This window comes from Peromyscus maniculatus, chromosome 2 (assembly GCF_049852395.1).
Source record: "Peromyscus maniculatus bairdii isolate BWxNUB_F1_BW_parent chromosome 2, HU_Pman_BW_mat_3.1, whole genome shotgun sequence".
NCBI classification, from domain to species: Eukaryota; Metazoa; Chordata; class Mammalia; order Rodentia; family Cricetidae; genus Peromyscus; species Peromyscus maniculatus.
In genome coordinates this window covers 95,102,745-95,125,204 of record NC_134853.1, presented here as the reverse complement: position 1 = coordinate 95,125,204, position 22,460 = coordinate 95,102,745, and the positions used below count along the sequence as shown (strand labels likewise).

The 22,460-nt window shown below is 37.3% G+C and overlaps 1 protein-coding gene across 1 annotated transcript in view; it reads left to right on the top strand.

Moving 5' to 3' along the window:
• Nucleotides 1–6,224, top strand: part of Rasef (RAS and EF-hand domain containing) — a 72,161-nt gene extending 65,937 nt beyond the window's left edge. The window contains exon 17 of the mRNA XM_006981407.4: nt 2,635–6,224. Coding sequence (XP_006981469.1) covers nt 2,635–2,740 — 106 coding nt within the window. The 3' untranslated portion in view covers nt 2,741–6,224. The remainder of the gene's footprint in view (nt 1–2,634) is intronic.
• Nucleotides 6,225–22,460: the final 16,236 nt, after the last annotated feature.

Below are 22,460 nucleotides of genomic sequence, written 5' to 3'. Positions count from 1 at the left end.
TATCTTAGTCATATCCCAACTATAGGTTCAAGTCTTTTTATGTAAAAAGAAAGGAAAGACCATTGCTGTTTGGTCTTATGTGAGCTGCTGTTTACAGTGTAGCATGGATACTAGCTTTACTTAAACAGCTGGTGTTCAAGGCTGGAGAGATGGTTTATTGGTTATTAGCACTTTCTGCTCTTTCATAGGACCTGGGCTCAGTTATTCATGTGCTGGTATACAGCTGTCTGTAACTCTGGTTCCAGGGGATCTGATGACTTCTTCTGGGTTCCACCAGCACTAGGCACATGTGTGCACCAGCATATGCTTACAAAATACTCATAAATAAACAAAAAACAAAATAAGTCTTTTTTCCCCCTCAAGACAGGGTTTCTCTGTGCAGCTCTGGAGTCTGTCCTAGAACTCACTTTGTAGACCAGGCTGGCCATGAACTCAGAGAAATCTGGCTACCTCTGCCTCCCAAGTGCTGGGATTAAAGGCATGCGACACCACAGCCTAGCAAGTTTATAAAAACCAACAACTGGTGAGCAAAGACATTTTGATGGAATGGTCATCTCAGTCCTGTGACAGTCAGGCCATAGCTGTTTAGTAGGCTTTTAGGCTATTAAATCAGACAGACTTCTTATGAGTCACTTACTGTTGTGCTATTGTTGTTATAACTTTAATTGACCTGGCTTAGACCTCTAGTTTTTTTTTTTTTTGTTTTTTTTTTTTGTTTTTTTTTTTATCAGTATGTCCTTAACATAGGACATACCTGCATTTTTGGTATATTCAAGAAACTGAAGGCCAGATGAAAGCTGTCGGTGCATATATTCCCCTTAATATTTATTTGCAGGCCTAATAATATGTGCATTATTATGAAGACTTGATGTGTATACAGCCCTGTACTAGATTCAGTAAGATATTAGCATAGCTAATAAAATGAAAGTGTAAAAGTTGGAGCCATAATACACAGCTTCAATTAAAGCCTAGTCACATAAGTCAGTCTTGATTCAATTCCAGTGCCAGTGGCTTTTGAGAATCTTTGATTCATTAGTGTTTGCATGTCTCTTGAATCTATACTTCACTTTCTCCTTCTCTTGAAACTAGTTGAGTATTACAAATTCCTACTTAGGTGCAAATGTTTGTGCCTCAGATTTCCTCCATCATCACTTTATTTTATATATATATAATATATATATATATATATATATATATATATATATATATATATATATATTTGTTTGTTTGCCTGATTTTGCTCTTTCATTTTTTTCCCCCAGTGCTGGAAAGGGCCTTGTGTGGACAACTTCTCCACCACTGTGATACACTCTAGTTCTATAATATTTATAACAAAAACTGCAGTTTCTGGTTTTGCTCATAGTCTATACCTTGTACTTTACATAGAGTGTAAGGTGTCCAGGCTCTTTCCCATAAGCCTCATGGCCTCACTTTACCTACATCTCTACTTGAATCCACTTTTTTTTTTGAAAATTTATAATAATTTATAGACACAGCAATCTTTCTGTCTAGCACTATCCAAGTTCTTTTAGGCCTTAGCCATTGTGCATGCTGTTTCTGAATCTAGAATTCCCCTGCTGAAGTGACACCAGGTGAATGTCACTTCTTTTTTTAAAATTAATTTAATATTTTTTAGAGAATTTCATACTTGAATACTACCTTTGCCTTATTTATAATATTCCTTCTTCCTGCTCCAACTCCTCCCATGTCCTCCTGACTCCCTCTCAAATCCATGTCTTCTTTAGTTGTTTTTACACACACACACACACACACATACACACACACACACCTGCTGAGCCCTTTTCATGTTGTTTTTATATAAATGTATTTAGCAACGACCACATGGGGTTGGATAACCTATCATGGAGTTCATCCCACCTCAAGATGAAGAGATATAGGCATTCAATGGCTCCTAAGAAAGGGAATCCCTCAATTTTTTTAAAAAAGAGGCCGTCTTAGTTAATTTTCTATTGCTGTGATAAAACACCATGACAAGGGCAACTTGTAGAAGGAAGAATTTTAGGAAGCTTATTGTTCCAGAGGCTTAAGAGCCCATTATCATCATCACAGCAAGGATGTGTGGCAGCAGGTAGGGATGGTGACTGGAGATGGAAATGGAGCTGAGTGCTCTCATGTCCAATCTTAAACAGGAAGCAGAGAGCAAACATAGAATGGTACCCAGGTACCATTTTGAAACCTCAAATACTGCTTAGAGTGACATCCTCCAGCAGAATCCTCCACCTCTAAATTTACATAAGCAGCACTACCATCTAGGGACTACGTTTTCACATGCTTGAGAATATGGGGCACATTTAATTCAAACAATCCCAGGGGTTCTTCAGTATCAGCATCTCTGAGGAGGACCTTGGTTCCTAGAAGACACTATACAGGTGTATTAAGTACAAACCTGTGACCCTGTAATTGTTTATCTAGATATCAATCTCTCCCTCTGAGCTTTTGTAGCTGACAACCTGTAATTTAGATATAGATGAGACATTTTTTTTTTAAATGGTAAAATTATCAAGGCTTTGTATTTGGAAACTATGATAATTTTCCGTTGTCCTGTAATTAATCTCCACAGGTAAGTAAACAAATAGCTTAGTTCAGCTGTAATCTTTTTCTCCCATCTCCCAGGGAAGTGAAGAAAAGGACAGAGGATGATGACAGCAGATCCATTACCAGTCTAGCTGGGTCCACATCCAAAAAGTCACTGCAGATGAAGAACTGTTGCAATGGCTAAGCTCCGACTGTCTTCAGTTCATAAAGTCCTTGTTTCTAGAATACTGATTGTGGGACACTGGTTCTCAATGGAGTGGTGCGTCACACAACACCAGCCTATGAAGAATCACAGCCTGGCAAATTAAGCTGTGCTTGCCTCTTCTCAGGAACCTCGGGCTTTCTTTGTTCTATCTCAGTGAGTTATTTGGGATGTCTGCCCCTATAGATCACGAAGAGAAAATGTGTTAATGTTTTTAATATGATATGGCAAAATAAAATTACATTCTCAGAACAAAACTATTGAGAACCCACTTATAAAATTGCTTCATAAGAAAACCAACTTTGTAGTTAACCTGTGACAGTGTTTACTTAAAAATTTCAACACAAATGCATAATACTTTGTTTTATGAAATTCAGTGTTTTAATACAAAGAACAATGGGACGGGTAGTATATTATGTATTATATCTTTAAACTATGGGTGGTATAAGGTAGCATGAGTATTTTCATTTGGAAAATCGGCTTTGCTATTCCCTAGTGTGATAATGTTGGGTATGTCTAGGCCACATTAGATCTCTTCCCCTCTGTAAAACAAGGAGTTAGTCTCCAGTGCCTCTTGGATTCTCTAGCATTTTAAGAAGCAGGAAGAGCACAGTTGTTCATTTACTAAGAACCCTGTTAAGCATACCTTTTGATAATGAGGTATTGGTCTTTTTAAATTTCTGAAGTAAGACTAGAATTTATTTGAGAAATTAGAATTATTTTAGACTCCAATGTAAATAAAAAATACTTATCATGAATAAATGAAGGTACGTTTGAAAAAATGTGTATAACAAGAAAATACAATTTCAAGACTACTTGTTAAGTCTGTGGTTTAAATTGTATGTGAAAATTTTAGTGAAGTTATGTATAATACATACTACTGAATGAACAATGCCACAAAAATATATTCCACTTAATAGCTGCCAGAGGCTGCGGGTAGTTGGTACTAATGACCAATGTGCATATGCCTTCTTAGGAGTATGGCCACAGTCTTCTGAAATTAGGTGGGCAGTAGTAGTGGCATAATTTTAAATCTGGAAATTTTGTATTTGGAAAGGATTAATTTTATGAATGTGAAATATGTTTCATAGAAAATACAATGGTACCTAAGGTAACAATATTTTACCAGATGAATATATTGATACTTTTTCACATTGCCCTGTGATTTAGAGCATTATCTACAGCATAGTGCCAATTCCTCAGCCCCTAACTCCAATCATTAATTTCCTTCTTCATGAACAATGGGAGATTGTTATTAGACATGGCTTTGGAAAGTGCTGCATTTAAAGGAGAATTGGCTGTAAAAAGGTGAGGCTGACCTTTAGATAATGTGACTTGTGACTACTCATCATCCAGGACATGATTAGTCTTGCTTTTCTCCTGGAATTTGCAGTGCCTCCCACTCCTTCTGACAAAAATGTTTTTAAGAGGCAAAGGCCTCACTATCTTAGCCAGGATGGGCCAGCAAAAGGGGTTTCCAGTAGCCTGAGCCGATTAGATTATTCTTAGCAAGAGACTTAAATATTTTGGTTCATCCAGCTCTAGGTTTTGAATAGCTTATCCAGAACATAAATAATACTGGTTACTTATGTAAATTGTATTATGTATGTTCAAACATTTCTTTCTTTTTTCTTTTTTTTTTGAATTAAAACAATTCCCTGGACTGGCAACTTGTCTCAGGAAGTAAAAGTACTTGTTGCCCAAGCTTGCTAACCCCAAATTTGTGCCTGAACTTGTAGTGGCAGGGAAAACTGAACTCCTGAAAGTGGTTCTCTGACCTTCACACATGTGTGCCATAATGACCAAATGACACGTGTACACATATACACAGAGCAATAAATACTTCTTTTTAAATAACATTTTTTTTAAACAACCTTTTGTGCCTTTGATTTTTGTTATCAAACTTCAACTTTTTTGAGCTTCATTTTTTTCCTAATTGGGAATTGACTAGGTACAGTTATTCCCCAAAGCCACATACCTTATCCCAAATAAGAAAATTCAATCTTCAGTAACTACAAATGAATGGCTATTTTATGTTTAGTGGTTTGCAGCCCCAGTTAATAGGTTACATTTCTGATCAAGAAGAATACTTTGTGAGAAATTGACACAGATGGCAAGTGTGAGTAGTGATTATTTTTATAACACGTGACACTGTTAAGTTTGCCATTAGTGTGTACCTTACAGACTGAGGATCCTAGACAAGGGTGAATCTTACATATTATTAAATGATACACGTGTGGCACTCACTGAATAGACTCTGTTAGCATGTGTGTTACCATGTTTTCTTTATTTCCCTCACATACATATATTTTTTTGCTTCTATACTCTTTAAAAACACAAAAGGGTGTATTGTTAATATAGTAGTTCTGTCTGGGGTTTTGCCTCTGGTTGCGGGGCCAGAACAGCTGTGTTGACCAGAATGTTGTCTAGGTAACTTGAACAACAAGTCAACATCTTCAGTGATCTGAATATAAAATATTCAAATTAGAGGTTTTTATCTCTGCTTAACAAACTTGTTTAAGGAAAAGCAATTCAAAACTATTTTTTAGCTGACTTTCTGGGAAACTATATTTTGATCTCTCAAAAGTGTTCCCAAATTTAAAGTATATTTTAAGAAAGGACAAAATAAGCCGGGCGTTGGTGGCGCACGCCTTTAATCCCAGCACTTGGGAGGCAGAGCCAGGCGGATCTCTGTGAGTTCGAGGCCAGCCTGGACTACCAAGTGAGTTCCAGGAAAGGCGCAAAGCTACACAGAGAAACCCTGTCTCGAAAAACCAAAAAAAAAAAAAAAAAAAAAAAAAAAAAAAGAAAGGACAAAATATTTTCAGTTTAAGCTTACTTTGAAATATTCGCACATTTCTTTCAAGTAACTTATATTGCATCCATTTTTCCTTAGACAACTTTTAAAATCACAATGATGATATATATATCTTTTAAGTGCACTTTAACATATTAGATAATATTTTAATTTCATTATGGAAAATAATGTTGGAAAAGTAGGCATTTTTTCACTGTTACCTTCGAGGCCTGTTCATTCTCATAATTTATTTTTCTTTATATGGTATTTTACAACATTTGATTTTTAGTACTATGTGTAATTTGAATAAATACAGACTGTCCTCCCTCCTCTAAAGATAAAGTTGAGGTTAAGGGTAAAGATTTATTTTCATATTTATATAGTGATTAGCCTCAGAATATTTTTTTAGGCTTTTGTTGTATATATATGTATAAGAAATTATGTATATGGCAGGTAAGCAACTGAGAACTGAATGAGTGTTATATGGTTTTGATGTTTATGGTTTACATTTTTCATAGTTTGAGCTGTGTTTGATTTATGCTATTTGTATATTTTCAAACCATCAATAATGATACCACAAAGTATAATTGCATAGCCATGCAAATATCTAAGGAGCTACAAAATTTGTGCCTTGTACATGCAATAAAGTGTTCTTATTTTGGCCCCTGAGCAGTTTCCTGAGCTTTCCTGTGAGGATTCTGAAGTGTCTGCAGGAGACGGTGTTTCTGAAGCCCTCGTCGTCATTTTGGGGCATGGCATTCCTGCAGTGGGAGAAAAAACATGGGTGAATGTGTAGCAGTTGGTGCCTCAGAAGAGGGCAACAGGGAGGTCATTGAGGACACTCGAAGACCAGTAGTGGGGATTTTGTAATAGCATTACTGGATGTGCTATATCCATTCTTTCTAAGAACATTTCTGGAGAATTTCATGTATTTGCACCGTATTTACATTTTTACTCCCTCTCTTCCCTTTGACTTCCCCCATGTCCTCTCCACTTCATGGCAACTTTCATGGACTCTTTTGTTTCAGTTATTTTTACACACAAACACTCCTGTTGAGTTTGTGGAGTGTTGCTTTTCTGTGTACACACTTTTAGAGCCAAACATTTGGTATTGGATAACCTATCAGGTTACTCATCCCTTGAGAAGACTGAATCTCCCTCTCTCGGCAGTTATTAATAGTCTATAGCTTTTACCTATGGGTGGGGCCTTGTGAGATTTCATCCACCCATATTGAGATGTCAACTGGTGGTGTCATTGTGACAATCTTGTTCAGATAATTATGACATTAAGAGTTAATGGGAAGAATTTCCTGTCATATCTAGAAAACACAATCTTGCAGCAGACAATCTGGACCTCTAGAGTTTGTAGTCCTTCCATCCCTCTTCTGAAATGTTCTCTGAGCCTTAGGTGTAAGGCTTGTATTATGTGTGTATCAATTGGGGAGCAGTTGTTCTCTACATTTTGCCTTATTATGGATTTTTGTCATGGTTTCTATCTGCTGTGAAAAGATGCTTCTTTGATGAATGGTGAGATGTATATTCTGTGAATATAAGGATAGGTATTTAGAATGTAGTTGGGAATTATACGGGTTTAGGAACATGGTGGTTAAAAAAAAAAAGCATCGGCCGGGCGGTGGTGGTGCACGCCTTTAATCCCAGCACTCGGGAGTCAGAGGCAGGCGAATCTCGGTGAGTTCGAGGCCAGCCTGGTTTATAAAGTGAGTTCCAGGAAAGGCACAAAGCTACACAGAGAAACCCTGTCTCGAAAAACCAAAAAAAAAAAAAGAAAGAAAGAAAAAGAAAAAGAAAAAAATCGATTTCCTGGAGTCACATATGGTTCTAAGCTGTCATGTGGGTGCTGGGAACCAAACCAATGCTCTGCAAAGCAACAAGTGATCTTAATGATTGTACTGAGCCATCCCTCCAGCCCCTGATGGCGTGTATAGCTTGTTTTCTGTTTTTGTTTATTTGTTTGAAGTTCTGGAAAGCAACCAAAGGCAGTATATGAAGTCCTTTAGACCGCCCTGACCAGCGATTTGAAGAAAAGTTCCCCATGTTTGGAACAGGGGATTTTATTACATAGTCTATGGCTTTGGGTGGAGCATTGTTACCCCACATGATGTAATTTTATTAAAAAATATATATGCACATGTACATATCTATGTAATTTTAAATAAACTGTCTATGGCCTTTTCAATCTTCATCTGTCTTCTTTATTCTTCCTCTCTTTCCCTGAGTTAATAAAGTTTCATTAGCTTTTGTGTTTAAATGACACAATTTTGGGATATTATACCCAATAGAATATGGTATAGGGAGTAATCAAAGAGGAGGAAATGGTTAGGGAGAAACAAAGATATGAAGATCAGAATGGAAAGATATGAATGGAATCACTACCAGGGTCTGATCTCCACTGACAAGTGACTGATAGATCAAGCAGTGAAGGGATGAAAAAAAATGATAACACTTTGACTGAAACCTCAAGTCTATAAGACATTCAAAATCCTGGTACATAATGGGATTTACTAAGTGGAAAGTAACCTTTATGTTTATACTACATCAAGTAGTCAAAAATTTACAAAGGAGTAAGTCCCCAAGGAAGCATGTCATTTGCATGCTTTGAAATAATGTTCTTTTCAGATTTTGAATTTAAGCTATATTTTCATATCTGAAAATAAAAGAGGAGTTACAAAATACTTGTAATTAAAGAGTAAAAATCTTTCATGTGCAAAATTCTAGGACTAACATTTTTCTTTATTTTCTGCATTTTTAAAATTTGTCAACTTTTTTTTTATGAATTTATCTCGTTATTTTTCTATAGTGAGAGAACTTAGTTAAAAATCTTTTAACTTGTGACTTCTATGACAGTCCATCAGCCACATTGGTAGGGAACAAGAAGGACAGATAAGGGGCACCTCTCTGATTTATAATACCACATTTGCACTTCATATTATAGAAAGGAATCTAGATGTTGCTAAAGATGGTCCTGTTCTGAGTTAACTTTTCACAAGTGGAGAACAATGCAATATTATGGGATGTCTTTCTGTATGCTGTGAATATATGTTGTTCTGATTGGTTGATAAATAAAGCTGTATTGGCCTATGTCAGGGCAGGATGGAACCAGGTGGGCAAATCCAAGAGAGAGAGTGGGAGGAGAAAGGAGAGGAAGGAGATGCCAACTGCTGCCAGGAGAAGCAAGCCACAGCCATGTGGCAACTTATAGATTATATAAATGGGTTAAGTTATGAGAGCTAGCTAGCAAGAACCCTGTCTTAGGCCATGCAATTGACAATTAATATTAAGCCTCTGAATGATTATTTTATAAGCTGCCATGGGACAGCAGGGGCCAGGTGGGACCGGAGGAATGCGGGACCATGGGGCCTGGGCAGGACCATAGAAACCTTCCGATTACAATGAGAGGCTTACCAGCCATGGCCTTGGTATATGTGAACCTTCCCCTATACAGAGAGAAACAATAATGAGGAAAAGTACAAGAGGTGTGCTTGGACACAGTCAAAAGAATGACGCACCGTGAACAATGCCTTGGAGAACTATGAGAAGTTCCAGTGAAAAGGCAGAGGGCCTTCTACCTCAGGTGCATTTTGTTCCCTGGATCATTTTTGGATGTGATTACATGCTTCCAGTTACATTTACATTTAATTTATAGGATATGTTCATTTATTTTTGGATTTCAGAACATAGCTATAGCACTCAATCTGGTCAGTGTACCCTGAATCTGGATATGGCCTTCTGCTTTGCTTTCATGCTTTCCCAGATATAATCTATAGTGCGTGCCAGGCAATTGTGTCTAAATTGGTCTGTATTGAGAAAGTTCTGGGAAAGGGCCGCTTTGTTAATATTTAATGCGTGCTTATTGGCATTCGTTTACATTTTTTCTAATCATATTTTTTGAACTCAAGCAACCTTCCATAGATCATTGTATTCTTTGTTTCATTCTTATATAAAAGCACACTGAAACTGAAGTAAGTTTGTCTACAGCATTAGATTGTAGTCCATTTCATTCTTTCAGGTCCTCAGAGCCAAGGTCCAGCAGACAAGATCCTCATGGGTCAGCTAAAAGTCGACAGAAGTGTAAGAGAGAAGCATCATCACCTTGGATCTAAGATCTGACTGGCTACATGAACAGAGGAAAGAAGCATACTTTGGAGTGATTGGCTGCCTTTCTTTCTGTTCCCAACATTATTCTCCAAATGAAGATGAGATGGAAGACAGATCTTTAGAATGTTAATCTTCTGTCTTCTCAAATTCCTAGTTCTTTGAATAAAGAAAATTCAAGGACTGAATTTCTCTCTCTGATTACTGGGTCGATAATGATAGACAACATGATTTCCAGTTTTCCAGTTACAATACTGTGTCATTTGACTTAAATATTTTTAAAATTATTTTTACTTTTGAGATTATAATATAACAACATTTTCCCTTCCATCTCCCTCCAAGCAATCTCTTATATTCCTCATGGCCTCTTTTTTTCATTAATTGTTGGTATATGTATATGTATTGTATTATTCAAGGTTCTCCAAAGGAACAGAACTGATAGAATAAATATATGCACATCTATCTATCTATCTATCTATCTATCTATCTATCTATCTATCTATCTATCTATCTATTTATTTATAAATATATAAAGGGGATTTAGTATAGTGCCTCACAGCCTGTTGTCTAACTTGTGTAACAATGGCTGTCTACCAACAGAAAGTCTAAGAATTCAGTACTTATTCATTCCATGAAACTGTACATCATGGCTGATCTTCAATTATGGCTGAGGAGGTAAGCTTTAATGCCAGTGAGTAAATGAACTTGCCAACAAGTGAGAGAGCAAGCAGTCAAAGAGTGAAACTTCCTTTTTCTATGTCCCTTATAGAGGCTGCCACAAGAAGGTGTGGCCCAAATTAAAGGTGGATATTCCCACCTCAAAACATATGGATTGAAGGTGTGTTTTCTCACCTCAAAAGACACAGATTAAAAGTGAATCTTTCCACTTCAAGTGATTTAATTAAGAAAATATCTCTCACAGGTGTACCTAGGAGTTTGTTACAGATGTAGTCAAGTTAACAACCAAGAATAGAAACCACATGAGTATATATTTCTAAATATAACCTATTCAACCTTTATAATGTTAGATATTACCTGACTGTTTGGTATTAGATAATAAATTGCTGTGTTCTTCCCTGAGAAAGACTATTCCTCCAATTTTCAACATTTCTTAGTTGCCTATAGTTATTTGGGTAGGGTTAAGGCTTTGTGGAGTTTTTCCTAGTTGGCATGTCTATCGGTGATGTTCTTGTTCAACTTATTTTTAGGAAGTCATGTCAATGAGATTTTATGGATGTAGCTTTTGATATTACTAGGAGACACAGTCTCACAGCAAATACCCTGATCCTCTGGCTCTTAAAATTTTTACTCCCACTTTTCTGTAATGTTCCCTGAGCCTTAGTTATGGGAGTGGTTTATGAATATATCCACTGGGACTAGACTCCCAAACTCTGCATTTTATTGTTTGTGCTTTTCTGTAGTGGTCTCCATCTGTTGCAAAGAGAAGTTTCCTTTATGAGGTGTGAGTATATTTATCAGTGGATATAAGGACAAATATTTGGAGTACAGTTAGGAATTATACTAGTTTAGTAAATTAGTACTTGTAGGTTTTCCAAAATCTATAACTTCACTAGCACCGAGTAGTTAACTAGGATTCCAGTACCAGGCATATTTTCCTTACTGTGGAACATGTCCAATTAGAGACCTGTTGGTTACCACCAAAGTATGTGTCATAGTCATTGTTCTATTACTATGAAGAGACACCATGACCACAGAAGTTCTTAGAAAAGAAAGCATTTAAACAGTAGTTTGATACAGTTCAAAGGTTTAGTCCATTATCATCTTGGTGAAAAACATGGTGGCATGCAGTCAGGCATGGTACTGGAGAAGTAGCTAATAGTTCTATATCGTGATCATAGGCAGCAGGAAGGGACTCTGGGCATGGCATGGGTTTTTGAAACTTCAAACTCCACCCCCAGTGACACACTTTCTCCAACCAAACTATATCTTCTAATCCTTTCAGGTAATACCACTCCCTGGTGAAGGCAGATTTTTTTTTCTGTCCCACCTGCCTGCTCCCAAATAACCACACAGAGACTTATTATTAATTATGAATGCTCAGACAATAGCCTAGGCTTGTTTCTAACTAGCTCTTATGACTTAACCCATTTCTATTAATTTATTTTCTGTCTCATGGCTTTGTTACCTTTACTCTCTACTGTCCATGCTGCTTTTCTGTTTTTCTTCTGTGCCTGGCTGCTGACTCTGCTTTCTTCCCAGCATTCTCTCTGCCCTGAAAATCCTGCCTAGTTTAGGTTTTTATTAAACCAATCACAGTGACGAATCTTCACCATGTAAAGGTATATTCCACAACACCCTGGTAACTAACCATTCAAATATATGAACCTATGAGGACCATTCTTACCCTTAGGGTTTTCATTCAATGCTCATTGTTAATGTGGTTCATCGACATCATAGCTGGGTAAGACTGTTAGTTGCTTACCTTTTTTTTTTTGAATCTTGCATGGCTCTTTTTGGTACTCTGCAAACTTTTCCTCCTAGAGAACTATTCAGGTCCACTCCAACTCAGGGGCCTCTGGGCCTTATTTTTAATTGTGTGCTTTCTTCTGCAATAGGAACTTGCATTCGTCTTTGTCTTCTCCCAGTTGATTGTTTCTTTAGCTGAGCAGAAACATTTTAGTTTTATGTAGTCCCACTTGTCATTTGTTGGCCTTAGTTCTTGGGCAATCGGAGTCTCATTCCAAATGTCCTTTTTTACACCTGTATCATGTAGAGTACTGCCTATGTTTTCCTTTAGCAGTTTCAGTGTTTCAGGTTTCATGTTTAGGTCTTTGATCCATACAGAGTTACTTTTTTGTACAAGTGATAGATAAAGACCTAATTTCATTCTCCTTCATGTGGGTATCCAGTTTTCTCAGCACCATTTGTTTCTTGAAGATGTTGGTTTGTTTGTTTTGTTTTATTTTGTTTTGCTGTTGTTGTTTCTTTCATGTTTTTGGTGTCTTTGTCAAATATTAAGTGGCTCAAACTATGTATAGTCATGTTTAGATCTTCAACTTTGTTCCATTGGTCTACATGTTTTTGTGCCAGGATCATATTGTTTTAATTTCTATGTCCCTGTAATATATCTTAACATATGGAACAGTAATCCCTCCAGCATTTTTTTTGCTCATAATTGTTTTGAGTATCTGTGGCCTTTTATTACTCAATGTAAATTTTAGAATAGTTTTATTATAATTATAATTTATAATTATATTCAAAGAAATATATTTATTTCTTTGAAGCATCTGATATGGATTTTGATTGAGATTACATTGAATCTATAATTAACTTTTGTTAAAATGGTCATTTTTTTAAAATGCTAATTTTACCAACGTATGAGCATGGGATGTTTTCCATTTTCTAGTGTCTTTTTGTCTCTTTCTTCAAAGGTTTAAAGTTATTATTATAAAGGTCCTTTACTTCCTTGATTATGTTTATTTCTAGATATTTCATTTTTTTGAGGCTGTTTTGAGAGGGAATGTATCCATGTTGTCTTTCTTTGTATTTTTATTGTTGATATGTAGACAAGCTATTGATTTGTGCAGGTTGATTCTGCATCCTAATACATTGCTGAATTTATCATTTCTAGAATTTTTTGATAGAATTTTTGAGATCTCTAACATATAGACTCATGTCATATGCATATAGGGATAATTTGACTTCTTTTCTCCCTATTTGTATCCCTTTAATTTCCTTCTTGCATTATTGCTCCAACTTGAACTTGAACACAATATTAAAAAGGAGTGGAAATAGTGGATATCAGTTCCTCTCTTCTCTTTCCTCCATCCAACCCCTCTTTTGTCCTCTCATTTGAATTCTTCCCATCCCTTCATCTCCCTTGAACTTGACAGTCCCTTTTTATTTGTGATGATTGCATATAGATAGATGATGGATAGATAAATAGATATTCACAAATATATAAACACAAATACTTAGTTTTTTTGCTTGTGTGTATGTGATTTCAGGGCTGACCAATTTGTATTCAACAATAGGCTTGTCCTTGAGAGAGGCTGACTCTCCCTTTCTTGGCAATCATTATTTACCTGTAGTTCTTTGCCTTAGGGTGGTGGTTTTAGTTCATAGAGTTGTTTATCAATTCAGGTGTTGGATTCTTTTTTTATTTTTTATTTTTATTATTATCTTTTATTTTTTGTATCTTCCTATCAATGTTTTTCTGAACATTTCCTAACTTTGTGCCACATCCATGATAGGGATGAGGATCCTTTGGGGGAAAGTCTTGCAGACATTTTCAGTGTGATTTTTAGGGGCAAAATAATTATCTTTAATTTTCACAGGTATGTTTTTGTGGATTACATAAGAAACAGATAACCCTTTAGGTAAAGTCCAGAAAATAGTGTAGTGTCTAGTTTGTGGCACAGCTCTTGCCTATCCATTGACTGATCACTGAATCAGTTAACATTTATTGAGCTCCAATATTTCCTGAGTAACGTTATAAACAGTGGCAGTATCGCTTGGATCAAAAAAAAAAAAAATCCCGTCACTTCAGTTTCCTGACATTCCAAAGAACTCAGAAAAAAAATGGCAGAGAAAATGGAAGTCTTTACAAGTTATTTAGAGCAGAGGGAGAAAGACATCTAACTGCATTCCCAGCAGGCCTATGGCCATCATTCAGTTTACCAAAAATTGTGAGACAAAATCCATAACATCTGTAAATATAGCAGTGAAGTAATCTAACCAGTGCTTTCCCTTGGATTAGGGCATGGGCCTTGTTTTCAGCTTTCCTTAATTTATAAGTCTTACTTTATAATCTGCTTTTGCTTGATAGTGTTGTCTCCTCACTGACAGTTACAGATGAGTAAGAGCATGATGAAGCCTGGCATCTCTGCCTTTACTCTGTGCCTCTTTTGCTTTGTATCAGACTTCCACTTGATTCCACATAGTCCTGTTAATCTCAATGAATGTCTGTCTACCTAACTTATTCTGTATCCCTTCAGGCCTAAAGGAACAGTAAATGCATTTGTCAGAGTTTCTACAGTTAAAGTCTGGACTGGCACAGCCATAATAAGCTAGTACTAGACACCTGTCTTCAATGAAACAATTAAAATACAAGTAATAGTGACAATCTGAGAAAGGAGATTTTTTTTTTCCTCAGTGTGGTAGTATTGGGATGAGGAATGAATAAAATGGTCCAGTGACCCCTCCTCCTATTCCACACATATACATCTTGGAGTCATAACATATAGGTTTAAGTGGAGTATAAGTAGTATATATAACTAATCAGTTCTGTAAAGATGGGGCATTGACCACTATCTGACAAAGAGACCCATGACTGTCTCCAGTTTGCTCTGCAAAGTGGTCTGACAAATTGTAAGCATTTTGTCAATCCTCTTTTAGAGACAAGTTTTTCTTCTGGCACCTGACTGCAGCCTTGTCCATTTTGAGAATGAGACTAGCTAAATTTAAGGTTAAACAGGTCCACTGATGCAGTAATCTGATAGCCAGGGAAGAAAACGAATGTCTCTGTAGAATGCCTGCCAGGAAAGATGCATTGCCATTGCCATATACCTGCATTCACCTTGCATTTCAGAGAAAGCCGAAACTCCCAGAATTAGCTATTGCTTAGACGGAGTACCTACCTATAAGGGAGAGTCTGGACTTGCAGCAACAATAATCATTTTATAAGAACCAGCATATTCCCCCAGCAACAATAACAGGAAGGACTTATTCAGTATCTTTCACAAGTACACCTGAGAAAATGATGTCATATTGCCTGGTCATAAGTTACTCCATATTTTGTAAACAGTAGTTTTTCAAATTGTACCTTGCCCCGAGAGATACCATTCTACAAGCAATATCTGACTCCATTTTGAAGATAGAGAATGAAGTTGCACCTTGATGGGTATTTAAACACCAGCATCTGCCCAGCACCATCCACAGGGTATAGACTGGTAAATAACTTACTCCTCAAGCTGACTAGTTTTATGCTGACATAAACTAGAGTCATTTGTGAAGCAGGAACTTAAACTGAGAAAATACCTCTATCAGACTGACCTATGGGCAAGCCTGTGGATCATTGCCTTCATCACTGAAGATTGGTGTGGGAGGGCCAAGTCCATTGTTGGTGGTGACATCCCTAGGCTGGTGGTCCTGGCTGCTATAATAAAGCAGAGTAAGCAAGCCATGAAGAGAAAGCCAGTTAGCAGCGTTCCTCCATGACCTTTGCATCAGTTCCTGCCTCCAAGTTCAGTCATGATGTTTTATTATAGCCATGGAAACTCTAAGACAGAAGTTGGTACCAGGGTCATGAAGTATAAACCCCCAAAAACCTGCCTCCAGTAATGTACTTTCTCCCACAAGGTTCCACTTTCTAAAAGTTTCATAATCTCACTAACGAGATTACCAATGGGAAAGCAAATACTCAAGTTTATGAGCATTGTAGACATTTCTCATTCAAGCAACCAAAATCTACATAGGTATAGTCCTATAGTCCTTTGAGAACAGCAAGTAAGGACAGGTAACATCTATAATGACATGTATGTTACACTCTCAAAACAGGGATTGATTTCAAGAAAGACAATGAAGAAAAGAGAGATAAAGTCATCTTTCTTGACATTTTATTTATTTATCTATCTAGTTATTTATTTATGGATTGATTGATTTTTAACTTAATTCTATTGGAAAAATTGTTATATAATATATTTTAAATGTATTTTCCCTCCCACAATTGTGGTTGATATACTGTGCATCCCAATAAACTTATCTGGGGGTGAGAACAGAACAACCACTATATTAAACATAGAGGTTAGGCAGTGGTAGCACATGCCTTTAATCCTAGTATTCAGGAGACAGAGATCTGTCTGGATCTCTGTGAATTCAAAGCCACACTGGGGGGCCGGGCGGTGGTGGCACACACCTTTAATCTCAGCACTCGGGAGGCAAAGCCAGGCAGATCTCTGTGAGTTCGAGGTCAGCCTGGGTTACCAAGTGAGTCCCAGGAAAGGCGCAAAGCTACACAGAGAAACCCTGTCTCGGAAAAAAACAAAAAACAAACAAACAAACAACAACAACAAAAAAAAACCATCAAAGCCACACTGGGAACAGAGCCAGGCCTGGTGGCACATACATTTAATCCCAGCACTTGAGATCTCATGTCTTTACTTGGGAAGGACACGTGCCTTTAATCCTAGGAAGTAATATGGTAGGATGTAGAAAGGTATATAAGGCGTGAGGATACAGGAACTCACACTCTTAAGGCATGAAGATTAGGAATTAGAGGCTTTTAAGCAGTTCAGTTGAGACCCTCAGGGGTAAGGATTCAGAGGCTTTCAGTCTGAGGATTTATGGAAACACTATCAGCTGAGGAGTTGGGGAGACCTTTTAGTAATTCGTTTTACACACAGTTCCTCCCAGGTCTTCACCACCTCCCTACACAGCCAAATTTATGTTCTTTCTTTCCTGTCTCCCTTTTGAAAGATAGAAAAAACAAAAGAAGGAAAGAAATAAAGAAAAGCATGTTAAAAAAAAAAGCCCTCACAAAACCAGACATTAAAATAAATAAGTGAAAGACCAATAAGAAAAAAAAAGTCCAAGAAAAGCAAAATGAGACAAAAAAATATACAAAAACACCACTGAGTTATTTTTATGTTAACAAACTACTCCTGGACACAAGGCTTTTCCTGAAGTGTGGTTAATATACCCAATGAGACTCCACTGGAGGAAACTGACTTTCCCTTTGCCAGTAGGTATCAGTTTCAGATAACTCCTAGGTAGGGGTGGGAGCCCATGCCTTCTTCTCCTTCTCAGTGTTGTGACCCCATCTGAATTGAACCTGTGCAGACCTTGTGCATGCTGCCAGAGTCTCCATGAGTTTTTATGTGCACCAGTCCTGTTGGGACTAAAAGGCAGGCATTTGTTTCCATGGAGCCATTCATTACCTTGGGATTTTACCTTTCCATGTCCTCTTCTGTCTAGTTCACTGAGCTCTGAGGAGAGATGTAGTGGGTATTGTGGTGGTAATCTAATTGTATTGAAATATTATTTTGATTTGTACTGAAATATTAATTTGATTGTATGTTAATAAATAAAGTTGTCTGGGGGTCAGAGCTATTAGAGCCATAGCAAGAGTGTGGCGGTGGTGGCACATGCCTTTAATCCCATAGATATCTGTGTGTTCAGGGTCAGAGCTATTAGAGCCATAGCAAGAGTGTGGCGGTGGTGGCACACGCCTTTAATCCCATAAGATCTCTGTGTGTTCAGGGATACAGCCAGCATTGGAGACATATGCCTTTAAGACCTAGGGGGCTGTACATTCAGACAGTGACGAGGCAGTCATGTGTTTGGGTTTACAACCAATGAGAAGGCAGAACAACATACTTTAAAAATACGAACCGAGAGGAAGTAGGGCTCTTTTCGCGAAGCTGGGATAGCAGGAGGAAGGGTGAGATTTTAGCTCTGAGCTCTGACCTCTCGGCTTTCTCTTTTACATTGTTTCTGTGTTTCTTATTTAATAAGACGGTTGGTTACATCTACAGGGTATCCATTCCAACATTGATCTGGAAGTTCCAACCCCCATTGAGGCTTCAGTAACTGTCACGCCTACAAGGTGGGGCCAAGAGAGGACCTTGAAGACCTGAGATCCAGATCAATCTCTGTTGATTCCTGGACCGTGGACACTGGAGGTAGACCGAGCAGAGTTCTCCACAGAACACTGTCAGACTGCGCTGCGTCTTTCCCAGACCCTGCAACCTACCTGTCACGTCATTTGTAAGTTACATCACTAAATAAATCTCCCTTTTAACTACGTGGAGTGGCCTTAATAATTTCACCATTAGAGAGAGGTTTGATAAAGAAATTTGATTTAAGACTGAGTGTTCCAAAATCTTTCTTTATCTCTCCCCCACCTCTCTCTCTGCATATTGTCCAGTTGTGGGTCTCTGTGTTAATTCTCATCTACTGAAAGAAGATTTCTGATCAGGACTGAGCAAGCCACTGATCTACTGGTGGCGACAACACATATGCTATAGAACATGGAGAAGTCAAGCTAGTGCCTAGCTAGAAGCTTCATCCCTACTGAGCAGTGCACATTGTATTGAGAGGTACTGCACCTTACTGGAGGATAAAGGTAATTATTAATATCTCCCAGCTATAAACCCTGTGTACTAAAATAGTAACCAGCCTGCAAGATATACAGCTGCAAAAATGTTACAGGTGTAACCAACCAGTTTCTGAATAGATTTAAGGCTCATTCCATGAGATGAAAGCCAGGCTTGACATTGGTGAAGAGTCCAACATTCTGAGACTAGATAGTTCATTGACCTAGGTGAAAACATAACGCTATTATTATGTTAAAGGAACAGAGCGATCAAATGACTCCTAATGACATGTTGCTATATAGCCATAGACATTAACAATCTTTAGATTTAAATAGTAATTGTGCTTTCTCTCCAAGAACTGAAGGTCAACATTTCAATTACCAAAGGAATGATAGTGTTTTTTAGGTTTTTGTTTTGACTTTTATTGGAATATTTGTCCAAGATGATTAGGCTTGAAGAAATCAGAGAGAACAAGAAAGTTTTATCTGAATTCATTGCTATGGGAAAAAATTTTCCATTTCCTTTGTAGCCGCTTTGAAAGATTAAATAAAAGTGAAATCAGTTAAGAGAAACACGGAGAGGATAGGGAGATGGACTGTCCATAATCAAATAGGGACAGTTACCTTGCCTTATAGTCCAAGGGATACTTGGAGTTAGACCCTTAATTGAATGTTTTCCAACTAGAACCTCAGAAAGCTCTTAGTGGGGTGATCCAATTTTAAAATTACCAGCCTGTTAATAGGCAATTTAATATTTGTCAACTGTGAATTTTGAAGACATTTCTATGTCAGAAAAAAGTGAATAGGAAGAAGTAGAGGCAGCACAGCAGAAGCCACCCTTGTCAGGGGTATCTGCATCAGTGTTTCTGGAGCTTCCCCCACTTTGCCATGCACTGTTCCACTAGGGATTCCTTTTAGACATACTTTCCTAATCATTCTACTCCCTTCAAATTTTAATGCCACAGATATATTTCACGTCTTTTACAGGCATATCTGTGCTTTATACACTAAAGAAGACTCCCTGTCCACTTCCACTTCCCCACAAAGACTATTTTCCCCTTGGAGCCAATTGAGCCCCGATTGATAATTTATAATTTGGATAAGAAGTGAACTCAGAAATCTTGGAGTTACGACAGTTTATTGGTATAGCACAGCCTTTCTATGAACTTCATTTTTTGCCATTTTCAGATTTTGTGATATTTAGATACTCTCTGAAACCTTAAATATATTCTCTAGGAATTGGTATTAAGTAAACAATCAAGACCAAGACAAAATAAAGCCCAGCCAAGTAAAGCATGTTGGTCTCTAAAACTGACTTCTCTCTTGCCTGTTTAATCCAGTTTACTTGACTTATCTGTAGCCCTTAAGAATTCTTGTTGGTCCTGACCTTGGATTTCTCCCTCTATTCATCCCCACTAGTCTCCTTTGTCCTGAGAACTCTTTTGAAATTTGCTTTTCCAGCATCCATTGCTTGAGGTAGCAGTATGACTGCCCTGTCCCTTAGCAACTTTACCAGCTAGAGTTTACCATCTTGTGGACAGGCCTGTCATGTTAACAGACTCATGTACCTCACAGTTTCAGAAAGTACCTGGGTGCAGGAGGAATGTTCTACCTAATTGGTCATAGCATAGATACATAAGCAGGGATGTCAGCAACAACTTTTTACTTTTGTTGGTCCTAGAGAACTTGTTTTCTTATTCCATTTTTCTTCATTCACTGATTTGTTGATTCTTTTGTTCATTTATTCATTCAATTCATCTGAACAAAAGAAAGAAAATCTGTAGTTCAATAGACTTTAGTATTAAGAATGGACCTGGAAGCTTCATATACCTCAATTATTTCCACATTTCTGGATAGTTTAGCTTATTATTATATCTGACTAACCTGAAGTTTAATAATTATTTTTTCCAGGTGAGTATGTAGCATACACAATGGCAACTTGGGGAGTTGGGTGGTTTTCAGTGATCTCTTGTTCACATTCACCTTCCAGAATGTTTGCCAGGTACAACAGACACTTAGTTTAACAACCATTGCAGATGAGATTTGTTTCTCCTGGCTGAGGGGTTTTTCTATTTTAACAGTAAGATTCTTATTATTAAAGTATTTCAGAGTTCTTATCTTCTCCGAAGATGTCTTACGGGAAAAAAAAAAAAGGCCTGTACACCATTAACTCCCACCAGATATCTTGGGTAAGATAATAAATCCTTCCCAGAACCTCATCAATATAAAAAAGACTTTGGTTTTGGATTATGTCTCAGAAATGCCTTCAATTATCCTATTCAAATATTTACTGAATATATACCTCAGACGTGAGATACTAATTGACTTCAGAAAACCCATTTTTGTCTAATGTATAGTATGGAGAGGCACATTTAACAGTGGTGAGAGAAGGAAATATCTTTTGAAGTGTCTGAGATATGACTGATGGTTCCAGTTCCAATCAGAGAGCAATCTAGGAGAAAAACCTTCTGAGTTCCAGAACAGTAATTACAGTTTATGACTATCATCAAAAGCTATGCAACCTCATTTGACTGGTCATCCAAGAAGTCAAGAAAGGGCAGGCGGTGGCGACAGACAGTGATGCCATATTGAACATGGCACTAAACAAAAGATTTGTTACTTGGACTGTTCCATGGAAAGTGTTCTTGGAGTTTATAAGAGACAGACAATCTGGATTTAGACCCAGGCTGTTTCCCTCTGTGCCTCACAATCCCATCTGTAAAGTGGTGACATACAGTATCTATCACATGAGCTGGGTTGAAACTGAGTCAAGTCCTAAAATCTCCTAGAAATATAGTAAATATTATAAAACAGGAGCAGTTATCTTAGTGGTGGTTAAGTCACTCATTCTCAAAGGTCTATATTTCCCAGGAGTAGGAATGTTAACTTAATTTTTGAGTTCTGCACTTGTGTGCGTAATAAAATTTTTATTTTACAGAATACTTAGTAACTTCGTAGCTTTTTCTGTTATTATTTTCACACACTTTAAAAAAATCTCTAATAAATTATTCAAACAAAGGGAACTACATGTTTGTAATATACTTAGTGTATATGTGCTCCCAGATTCAAACAGGAGCCCATCATCATTTGGCTTATAATGTGATAATGTTTCTCTACTGTAGTCATATTAAAATTTTTTTCTCACAATTTTATCCTTTTTTCTCTCAGATACAATTAATAATTGTCTTCCCAAAGGCTACCCAAATGATCTTTCCTAGACCAGTGTTTATTGCATTAATAGTTTTGAAAAAATGATTCATCATGAAATGCATTTTCCTAGTGTTTCCTAAAATGTCCCGTGTTTACTAAAATCCTTTGTCTTCAAGTGAAAGTAACACTGAGTGAATAATTTCCATTGCAGATGGAAGGTCCTGCTTTCATTTCATGTAACTCAAGGCTGCATCTCCTATGAAAGCACCGCGCAAGTTCTTCACTAGCATCGCTAGGTGGCAGTGCAGCATAACATGATGTTCCCTGGGCCTTCGTGGGTTCCCCTTTCCTCTCACTGTTGGCAGCAGAGGCTAGATTGGCATGGGGAAGATAATCATTAAAAATAAATGCAATAAAAAGAAGTAGGTTATTATAGTGGAGCACTGGAATTGCTTTAGTTAGAAGTATATCAATTTCCCATTAAATGTTGATTGGGCAGAGTTTGCTATTAGGCTGCAAACATTTGTTAGAGGTTAAAAACTCAGTCTTGTTCCCTGTTTTTTTTTCTTGCTAAGTTTGATTTTAGA